General features: G+C 27.1%; 1 protein-coding gene across 1 annotated transcript; it reads right to left on the minus strand.

The window, feature by feature from the left end:
- Positions 1-1,329: 1,329 nt before the first annotated feature.
- Positions 1,330-4,724, minus strand: LOC119690185 (ribosome biogenesis protein WDR12 homolog). Its single transcript, XM_038105191.1, has 6 exons — positions 4,517-4,724; positions 3,842-4,455; positions 3,706-3,764; positions 3,393-3,639; positions 3,190-3,322; positions 1,330-1,519 (listed from the first exon to the last, which is right to left on the minus strand). The coding sequence occupies exons 1-6, from the start codon at positions 4,570-4,572 to the stop codon at positions 1,366-1,368; spliced, it is 1,263 nt and encodes a 420-aa protein (XP_037961119.1). The 5' UTR covers positions 4,573-4,724; the 3' UTR covers positions 1,330-1,365.
- Between the last annotated feature and the right edge of the window lie 7,585 nt (positions 4,725-12,309).

The raw sequence follows: 12,309 nt of genomic DNA on the forward strand, positions 1-12,309 counted from the left end.
CTTTTTTATATGTAATAAAAGGACGGACAGACGCCAAGACATTTGTATTAATGAAATTATGATATATATTGTGTTAAAATATCAAAAATAATTTAAGTCGTTTACAATCAATAAACAATTCTTTGCATTTTCAGTCTTTTTGGTCAATACTTGTACTGTAAGATTTTAGAACGCCTTTAATGTTGAATGCAATTGTATTTTGGGTGTATATAACCTCAGTTTTCTGAATTTTCCAAGAGATGGCGTAACTTCTGTATTTAGTATTTTTATACAATGACAGCTACTGTGTTTAATAGTGTTGCCATTCCACAAAAAATGTCGATCAAAGATTTTATATAGAATGGAAACTTATATATGGAAACAAAATAACAAACACTCTCAAAATGCACGATTATTTCCAACTTCACCATCTTTAGGTCCGACTTTGTAACGAATACGGATATTCTATATACAATCTTCTTTGCAACATATCTTGCAAATACCACAAAATATAAGAATGAATTACAAGACAGACACCGACAATTTGGTCCACGTCTATAGAAAAATGATTAGTGAAAATTAGTGCATTATAGACAATAGTATCAAAAGCATGACGTGTAGATATAGATTTTTATTAATATTAATTAATGTTAATAACCATTACATTAAATTCTTATATATATATATATAAGTACATATATATATGTACTTACAATGTGTGCTTGCTGTATATATTTTTGTTATGTAAATAAAATTAATGTATTCAAAATTAACCAAGAAACTAATAATTAAGATATTGTAAATTGTTCTAACTATCTTTGTAGATCTCGATCCTGATGATGACTCTCAAGGAGAGTCGAAATATAGAATATATAAAAAAATATTAAACAAACTTTGAATTTTAATTTTAACAAAAAGTGACTTATAGTCGAACAAAAATTATATAAAATTCTAAACAATAATAATAATTGCAGGTGTAAACACACATTTTACATTATCGCATTTAACTTGACATATGTGCAACAATAGGTGCGATTTTTGATAAAAATTCCGTACAAAAACATGTTAATAATTGTAAATTTTAAAGGAGTATTATTCTACGTATTGTTCTTATCTCTCCATCTGCCTGTACAGTTAAGTTTTTCGTGATATATCCTCAAATATATATCTCTGATATAATAATTTTTTGCGCTCCTCGTATTTATAAAAACTTGATATATTAAATCAAATGATTCCGACAAAATCAATCAAAGTTATTGAAACATATAAGAATAAACAAAATTTACCCAACCAGCAGTATTAATTTTGCAAATCTTCTCATTAAACGTAAAATTAAAAAATTAGTTTAGTATTTATATACAAACATTATATTTCTTTAAACGAAATTCAATTTTCTTCAATTGTCTTAGTTACGTTTGAAAATTTGTATACACGTAAATAATTGTCAGTACCACCAGATACAATATATTTCGGATTTGACCAATCGATATCCATAACTTTATCCTTATGCCCAAGTAAATCGTATAATGGCGCCTTGGTACTAAAAAAAAAAAAGAATATATTAAAATATTAATAAATATAAATATAATAAATTAAAATATTTTAATTATACGTTTCGATATAGATTATTAATAATTTTTTTATATATTTTATATCCGGCTACAAGTTTCACTTTTTTTTTTATAAAATTAAACATTTCTTTAATATTTTTTAATATATTCTATATTTTGATTTTCCTTGAGAGTCATCATCAAGATAAGAATTTAATAAACATTAATTAATATTAATAAAAATCTATATCCATGCGCTACGTTTTCGGTTCCGTTGTCCATATTGCACTGGAAAACGTGCATGAAATGACTCCAAAGGAGAGTTGAAATAGGGAATATATTAAAAAATATTAAATAAACTTTTAATTTTATAAAAAAAATGGTTACAGGTCATAATATATATATATAATATATATATATAATATATATATAAAATATATATATCTATATAAAATATATATATCTATATAAAATATGTATATCTATATAAAATATGTATATCTATATAAAATATATATATCTATATAAAATACATAAAAAACATTATAAAAAAACCAAGTCGAGAAATAAATTCAAAATTTAATATTATTAATAATTGTTATGTACAATAATTTTTAAAAATATTTAAATATAACTTTTTTAGAGTGTAGAAAAAATCTTTACAAGCCAAAATCGCAAGGATCAAAGATGTTGAATTATTAAAGAGCGAATTAAAAAAAAATGTAGGTTCAAAGTGTATTTAGTTGCAACAATAAATCGACTAAATTTTAATAAATTTTCAATTGGATGATATGAAGGATTGCACGCTATATTTTTTTAGCTTTTAAAAATCGCAATAAATATTGTACTTTCTTTAATAATTTTAAAAAAAGTGATAATACTGTACAATACTTAGCTTGCATAAAGAGTATAAACAATAATATATGCTGTGCGAGCTATACTAAATTGACTAAACTAAATTCACAGGGCAATTCTGGCAACGATCTTTCAGTTCACCGCATTTAAAAATATTGCGAAACATCGTTTGAAAGGTCTTTTGTATTTTGGCAGCGGTCTTGTGTAAGACTGAAAACTGTTTACGGTCTTTCACAAATTTGTTTTTTATAGACAATAAAATAAATAAAAATTAGATTTAAAAAAAAAATGAATTAATTAATTAAAATTTGTAAAAATTAAACCATTATTTCTAACTTGACTTTAAAACGACTGTGAAATCTCCCTAACTCGAATTATTCCATAAGTCATCTATGATTTTAAAAAATAGGGACATAAATAATTTCGAAAAGTATATATAGAAAAAGTAATTTCATTGTACTATACTGTCCTTAAAAAAATTGAAAAATATATATTTTATATATTTATATATGTATAATATAGAATATATATTTTTTATATCTTTTGTTTTCCAATGCAAATAACAGTATTTTAAATTTTTTCAAAGTATTTTATATTTTTGGTTCCTTTATTAGTTTTTACTGGTAAAAGTGCGCGAATAAATCTGATACCAAAATGGTAGCACTAATAATTTAATATCAAAATTTAGTCTATTTAAAAAAGATTATATTCTACAAAAGACAATTTAGTATTTCCCTTATTTTAACTTAAACTGCGATAGGCTTATTAATTTTAGCTTTATTTTAAATTTAAATAAATTAAATACCTTCTGCGATCCCACAATTTATTTTGACAGTCATAGGAAGCAGAGACAAAGAGGTGCTCTTCAGTAGTTGACCACATAACTGATTGAACCCACTGTTGATGACCTAGATATGTGTTACGTACCACAGTAGTATCTGAAAAAAGTATGAAAGCAAGATATGAATACATCAAAATGTTTATAATGAAATTATTTTATATACATACTATTCGATCGTGGATCATATAAACGTAAAACCTTATCTGCTGAAGCAGTTACTACTAAATTGTTTAGTTTTGAATAACTAGCATCAAATATTGGTTTATTTCCAAATACTTCATTTTTAACACCTTCCATATTAAGATCCCATATTTTAATTGTGTGATCCCAACTGCTTGTTAAAATGCAATTCGAATCCATCCATTGTACTGACGAAACATTTTCACGATGTCCTTGCAATGTCAGTATTGGTACCTACAAAATTATAGTTCATAATTATTTAATTAGAGAGTTCACCAACGCTAATTACTGAAAAGTTACCTTTGTTTTATCAGTTTGTAACTTCATTTGTTTTGATGTATTACTCATGGGCTCATCATCTATAATTTTGAATAAATATTGTATGTCAATTTTCATATCACAAGCAAATATACCAGTAAAACTGGTTAAGACTAACCTAGTGACCAAACTTTAAGCATTGTGTCCCAACTGCCAGTAGCGAAACGTCTGTTATCTGGACTCATACCAACACAGTCCACAGCACGTTCGTGACCTTTACAAACAGCTAGATTATTAACTGAGTTGCTATCCATATGCCATTCCCAGATGTTCGGACGGGCATCTTGCCCACATGATATAAATCTTCCTATATTATTTTCTATAGATATCCATGTGACCGCTTTAACTGGCATATTGTGTCCAGATATCGTTAGCATATGTTTGCCTTTAACATTCCATATATTCAACACGCAATCGTAACTACCCGTCAATACCCACTTTCCACACGTGTGTACTGCCGATACCCAATCATCGTGTAGTAGACAATCTTGCGGTTCAGGTGCAGGAAAACGTTCTACGTACTCTAATTCGACACCAGACTCGAAGGATATTAGTTTTTCCCGTAAAGTATCGCATAAACGCCCATGCAAGTATTCGCCGGTCAACAGGAAATCAAAATCAACATTATTTTCTGTAGTGCCACTTTGCTTTAGTAATGTGTTGATAAATGTATTTAACTCTGCAGTTGTTAGTGTCTCATCAATGACATACGGTATGTCGGGAATTGCGTACCTAATTAAACACATATATCAATTCATATCACCAATTTGTGAATTATATTTAAGTAACTTACTGCTCCTGCTTAGTTTTGAAATGTACACGCACTTGCCCTTTTCCGATTTCTTCCATTATAAGAATTTATTCACTTAACAGCTAACACTTAAGAAAACCAATACACTCGTACTATGTATCTTAACTTAATTTAATAAATATTTAACTAAACATAAAAATTGAACTACCATAAGTCATTTAGTGGAATTTGTTGAAATGACAAGCATGCTTTCTTGACAGGGTTGTTTTTTATTTTTGTTCATGCTTTAACATCATAACATATGACTTACATGTTAACTCGTGAAGTGTTTGACATATATGAAAGAAAATTATTTAATTTATATATTTATATTAAATTTTATTACATATTTTAAATAATTAAAATTTACTTAATTAATTTATTTTTATTCATGCTCTAATATCATAACATTAGATTTACACGCTAACTCGTGAAGTGTTCGACAAATATGAAAGAAAATTATTTAATTTATATATTTAAATTAAATTTTATTATTTTAAATAATTAAATTTTACTTAATTAATTTATTTTTATTCATGCACTAACATCATAACATATGATTTACATGTTAACTCGTGAAGTGTTTGACAAATATGAAAGAAAATTATTTAATTTATATATTTATACTAAATTTTATTATTTTAAATAATTATATATTATTATATTAAATTTATAATATATATAAAATTTATTATAAAGTTTTATTTTAGCTTAAAAGATTGTTTAAAATTAATTTTACATATAAATTTTTGTGTGATTTTTAATAAATTTAAGAAATTTTTGATATTGCAGCTTCTAATATTATGTAAGCATTAATAATTAAATTTGCCACTTATTAAAACATAAATTATGACATACGATATAGAATTGTTGCATTTAAGGCATAATACTACATTAATGACAATTAAAACACAGAGACGCAGGGTTGTACCTGAATGTCAAAATAAACATGGTCAATGACATAATTTCTAACACTATCGTATTACAGTGAGTTGTAACTGATTATGGATATGTTTGATAGTCGTGAAATATAACATGTTGTTGCTTTCAACTTAAGTTAAAATTTTTTTTAAAAAATAAACAATAGATTGTGTGCAGAATAAACAAAATAATAAACATGGTTCTAAATTTTTGCTGATTAGATAAGGATTTATGCACAAAAATAGAATATACTATGTCTCCACTGGTCTAGTCTGATACACTGGCCTCAAATGACTGATTTGTATCAAAAATCACAAATGAGAAGCAAATGATTGATTTCTGCATACAAAATATCATATGTGCAGATACGATCTCATTTTGTATAAATCAGTTCCAACGAATTTCAAATGAGTTCCAAATGCAAATATAATAACAACACTAATGACATATAAATTAAAGATAAAAACAGCAAAAAATATACACATATATATATTTTTTACATAATTATATTTCAAATAATTATAAAAAATTTCTTAAAAGTAAAAATAAAAAAATATAGTCCTTTATCATCAGTTTTTTTTTATTATATATTATACTATCTTAACTATTCGGTATATAAATCATCTAATATTAATCGTACAAGATTATGTAGTTTTACTTACAAAATAAATTAATTATAAAAAAGTATATATATAATAGAAATTAAACTTATTGATCACACTTACCGAAACCGTTGGATTCACCTTCGTCTGCGGTTACAATGTAACCTCTTTCACCTTTTTCACATTGAAGAAAATTTTTCTCTCACAATTCTACAGTCCCACCCGTATTGCGGGTGATTTTTTTTTGTTTTTACCTGGTATTAACCTGAAATATATATTTTTGTTAAATAATATATAATATTTTATAATGATATCAAATATATATTTGATATATAAAATCATGTATATATATTTATATATCAGTTATATATTTTATTCATAAAAAACAGATATTTTAAAAATTCTTATCTCTTGTTTGTTTTGATTTGTTTATTGTTTATTTTTAAACATAAAACAAGATAAGTTCCAACGATTTCATATGGAATTAATATCACTTTATTTTGTTCAATAATTTGTATGAACATAACCATATCTTCGGAATGCGTAGATATTTACTACGCGGGAGAGTAAGCACTTCTTCAAGATATTGCCACAATAGTGCAATGAATTGTGGGAGCTTATGCCTTATGGTCTTAAACAGCATAATTAGATGGGTGTTTATCTGAGGGATATCGGGTGGATCCCGATAGTGTGTGAAATATCTCCTAGCAAGTAAGAGTAGGTAATATGTCCTAGCAATTGAGAGTAGGTACTGCGAGTAGGATGAAACAATTTGGATAGTGCTTACACGTGGTCCACGTCGAAACTCAATTACCTTTTGGAAAATTTTAGGGAATTGGGTCAATCATGGCAAAGTTCTATTGCACTCAATGAGACGACAATATATTTTAATTAGTTGCTGATATGTTTTTTTTCTATTTCATAATTATACTTTTAACACAGTATGTCATATATAGGAAATACTTCTTTTTTTCATTGTTTAAATGGGTGTTTTTAAAAAATTTTTATATATTATACAATAATAACCACTGTTAAAAATTGTAATATTACTTTTGCCTTATTTTACTTCTCAAAGAATATACTAGCTTGAACTAAGTATATATAAAATTCTAACAAAATTGTTTAAGGAATAAGGAAGTTATGCCGCGTACCAACAGAAAGGAGTTACTGGGTTAGGTATAACATTTTTTTTCTGTGCGGATCTGTAATTATATATGTGTGTATGTACATGTATATGATATCAAATACATAAAATAAAAATAAAATTTCAAAAATTCAATTTACAATTACGAATTTAGGCTTTAAGGTTAATTTTATATTTGAGCGTGTTAACTCTCTGAGGTTTCAGTACCAAAATATCTGAAGTGGCAAGATACTTCAAATTTATTACTGATTATTGACCTGCCACAAACGAAAATTTCAGGTGCCCACTTGGTCGGTTTCATTATTGCAGTTGTTGCTTTTGACATTATCGAAGCCGTTGTCATTGCGTGGTAATGAAATTAAACTTAACTCAACTTACGATTACACAATAACAATTCAATTCATTAAATATAGATAGTAGCCAACGGCCACATCCGCTCCGATCGGTCAATGCGGCTGGCTCATTACGTTTTAATGGCACATCGATGAAAATACTTTTGGTTTCAACGAAAATTGTGAAAAAGACAAAAAGCAACAAAATGATATTTAAATAAAAATAAAAATACAAATAAAATAGCTAACTCCAATTAAAATCGAATTACTTGGAAATGCTAGGAGTCAATCAACGTTCGATATACAACGAATATTTATAGCGCTACTTTTATTACAAATAGAATAATATATATTTATTAATATATATAATAATATATAATAATAATATATAATAATAATATAATAATATATAAAATAATATATATAATAATATATATATAATAATATATGTTTCTTAATTTTTGTTATATACAATAATTTAGTAATTTTCTCGTCCATCTGAAAAATTTGATTTTAAATTACAAATAATACCATATTTACAAAATATTGGTCTCGCTCGTGGGAATCGTGGAGTAATAATAGCATGACTTACTTAGTATTACGTTCCTAGATTAGGTTCTATACATAAGAAAGAATACATAGATCATTCTTCATTCATCAATTCAATTATTCTACAGCTGGTTTATGATTTCGATCTAATGTAAACACAACAATTCAATTTGTTAATGAACAAAACTCCAGAAAAATGTGCGAACATAAAAGTCAAGTACGGCTTTAGGTCAGCGCTGACTCTGAGCTTCAAATTTGGCAGGGCACGAGTTCGATTACTGGTACGTGTAGCCTCAAAAAATTATTTACTAAAAATTAAATAGAAGAATTATTTCCAAGATCACTGATGATGGGTATTTGGTCAGCCAACAATTAAATTAATTAAAATAATATAAATTTAATTTTTGTTGTTGTAGTTTACTATGTTTCGAAAAAAACCTCTTTATTTTTTTTTATTTAAAACATTTATTTATGATTAGCCCGAGAATTTACTTGATTGAAAATTTTTCTGAATATTTCCCACTTTCTCTATTTAAAATAGAATTCTTGTTATCGGACAATAATTATTTTAAATTATTTTATTTTTTATTGCATTCTCGCTTATGACCATATGATCATTATAATAATAATATAATAATTCTTAAATTAGACTCAGATATATAAATGCGATATCTAAATAAGTTTACAGCTCTGCAATATCATACAATATTCTACGAGTTTGGTCTGAAAATAAACCTCACTTTTGGCAAACATCCCTCATTTACGGTAAATATCTTTCCCTGGAGCAATTTTTTACTATCTGAAAAAAGGCAGTAGTCTCTGTGATCTAGATCTAAAAAGTACATCCAAAAGTTTTGGTGTTTTTGCCTGAAGTGATGTACTAGCAACGATTTCTTTCAGTTTTTTTATTAAAAACGTGTTGAATTTGTGAAAAGTTACTATAAAAATCGTGGTGAATTATATTGGTGAATACATCAAATTACAAATGTATCTCATTTGGTGCAGTGTGAATGCACAAATAACTTTCGAAACATCATTGTATTCATAAAAAACATTTTATAACAGGTAATACTTTAAGAATATTACCTGTTTGAAAGTATTCTAACCCCTTTCTCGCGGAAATAATTTATGAGATTCACTAAAATCAAACTAAGTGAATATATTATAATGATTATCATTCCAAACATTGTTAACATTGCCAACTAACCATTCATTACTACTCCCGAACATTCGTCAAGTTGTGTTTAAATTGTTGAAAATTTTGTGCCGGTAAATTGTGGAAAATTATCTCAAAAGTATCTAGTACTGTAAGATGTCCAATAGAGCACAAAAAATAAATTATGCGACCAATATTTTTGGTGGACACTGAGTTTTTTCCACAGGTTATTTGCTAAAGCGTATCCCCCGAACAAGATCAGAATAATGAATTCTTCTCTAACGGTAGCAAGATCATCATTATGAAGATAATTCACGAACTCCGGATGTTTTGAAAACGTATATTTAGTTATCGACAACAAACATCAAGTTATAGTCGAGTTGTCGAAAACTATATGTCCATAAGTTGCTGAAAATTATCTCAAAAGGATCTAGTAATGTAAGATGCCTATTAGAGCACATTTGTATGATCCCAACTAATAAAGGTATTAATAAGTTTGTGAAGCAAACTATATCAAAAATGATAAAAACAATGTTGTTTATCTTCTTTGCATCGCAAAGTTCGAAAAAAGGTTTTGTTTTTCGAAAACTTGCGTGTAACTATAAAAATTTATCATAGTATTTCGAATCGAATATTCGAAATATTCGTGGATATCGTTTATTTTCTTTGTATCGCACTCTTAGCAGTTTTCAAATATTTTTTTTTCGAATCGCATATTCGAAATATTCGTGGATATCGTTTATTTTCTTTGTATCACACTCTTAGCAGTTTTCAAATATTTTTTTTTCGAATCGCATATTCGAAATATTCGTGAGTGTCGTTTATCTTCTTTTTATCGCACTCTTCGCAGTTTTCGAATGTTTTTTTTTTCGAATCGCATATTCGAAATATTCGTGGGGAATTCGCAAACTGGTTAATTGCGATATTAGTTAATATACTTTTATTTCTTATATACAGGAAGGTCCAAACAATATATTGAAAACAAAATTTTGATGAAATTTCATTTCACAAAATGGCTAACCCTGTATTTATATTCCTCTTATATGGTAATAGTGATTGTATGTTATGATATAATTTTAGTAGAAGTAATAAATAATATGCAAGCTATAAATAGTTTCGATAATAAATTTAAATTAATTTTTCCAGAATAACTAATTTTAAAGATGTAAGACGAATGGTTTTCACATTAAATTTTATGAAATTTCCAAACTCGAATCATTAGAAAAATGACAGCACGAAAGCTATTAAACTTATAGCACTCGGTAACCTACAAACATTTCGCTACATACCTCCAATCGGATTGTAGTGTGCTATAAGATATAAATTTTGGTTTTTGATTGCACTCGAAATACTTCAAGTGGCCCAAACCGAAGACGAATCTCAAAAACCAGCTTAACCGCAAAGTGGTAAAGTTTATAAGTGAACAAACAAGAGTCAGATATTTTGAAAACATCTATGAAGGCAAATGGAACCACTTTTTATGCATACACCTATCACACCTATATGTATGGATATGCACGTACATGTACTCCCAGCCACAAAGAAGACATAGTCATATAAGCAATCCCATGCTCTAACTACGTATTCCGATATCAAGCCAAGTGTTGGTTATACCGCTACGTGCATATCGTCTGTGAAGAGCTACGTTACTTGCCTTTCGGAACACAAATACTAGGCAGACGGACGCTCTGCTGGTATTTCTGCTGCTGCTGCTGCTGCTGCTGCTGCTTCCACTGCTGTTGGCTATCAGTGAGTACACACTGTGTTGGCTCGTTGGTGCTGTGTGATATTGTAGTTACGTAAAATAAGGTAGTTGTAATTATTATCGGTGCCACTTAACGGCTTTCATGCTAAGTTAACAGTAATTTGTGTGCCTTGAAGTGGTAGCAAAATGCCTAAAGGCATTTCCAGCGCTGGAGGTGAACAGGCATTCGTCAGCCAGTTATCAATCGGTGCATTTTTAGAGTTTCTTCTTCTCTTCGATTTCACACAATTTGTTTCGAATTCTTCTCGTGGCTTCGACACGTAATTGTTTATTTATTTATCTAGATACGTACGTATGTAACATATGTATACTTCAATCTTTGCAGATCATTTCACGATTTCGCCTTACCTGCAGTAGGATTCGGATTAATTTTAATTTATTACACCACTTAAGTGATAAATTTAAATTAGTTTCGGACGTAGAATTTTTATCACCAAAACACAAAAAAAAAATAATTTACAACTATTTTATATTTTTTTGTTTCTGAGTTACTTGTATGACTATATTTAAATAATTAGCAACCAATAATTAATAATTACAGTATTTAAAATATTCAATTTTAGTACTATTCAAAGTATTTAGCTAAATAAGTTTTGGAATGTGTGCGAGTATGACTAAATTGATATTAAGTTGAGAGCAACACTAAATTGTGTTGGTAATGCAGTACAAACTTATTTAGCCGTGTTTAACCTAAGCTAAATGAGACTAAATTGTTGTAGTGTTACACTCTATTGTTATTTTCCTGAATTACTTAATAAATCTTATAGTGAATGTATATGAATTATTTAATAACATAAAATAATATGGAAAAAGATGTTATAAAAACCTATTTCTTAAAAAACCTTTCCTAATATTATATCGTTTTTTAAGTGCTTTATGAAACTTCGTATAAAAAATTTTGAAATTTTTTAATTTTTCATTTAATATAGTCATTATCTATATAAATATTACAGACGTTTTGAAGTTTATTTGACTTTTTACTCAATAAAATAAGCTCCATTCATTCAATAATATAAGAAAATGGCTATAGCTTTTGGAAATGTTCTATATCCATAATTATTTGTTATTTTGATTAGGTGCATTGCTAATTTTTAGATAACTAAGTAGTCTTCTTCTGTGTTCCATTAACTCCCAGTGGAGCATAGGGCTTCAAATTATTAAATAGTACAAGTATACAGTTTTTAATACATTATATGCTTCAAAGTGCATATTATTAAAAAAATACTATATATATTTTGTCAATATTTTATTTTATTTTATTTTGTTTTATTTTATTTTATTTTATTCTATTTTATTTTATTTTATTTTATTTTATTTTATTTTATTT

The sequence above is a fragment of the Teleopsis dalmanni genome, chromosome X (assembly GCF_002237135.1).
Source record: "Teleopsis dalmanni isolate 2A chromosome X, ASM223713v2, whole genome shotgun sequence".
Taxonomy (NCBI): Eukaryota; Metazoa; Arthropoda; class Insecta; order Diptera; family Diopsidae; genus Teleopsis; species Teleopsis dalmanni.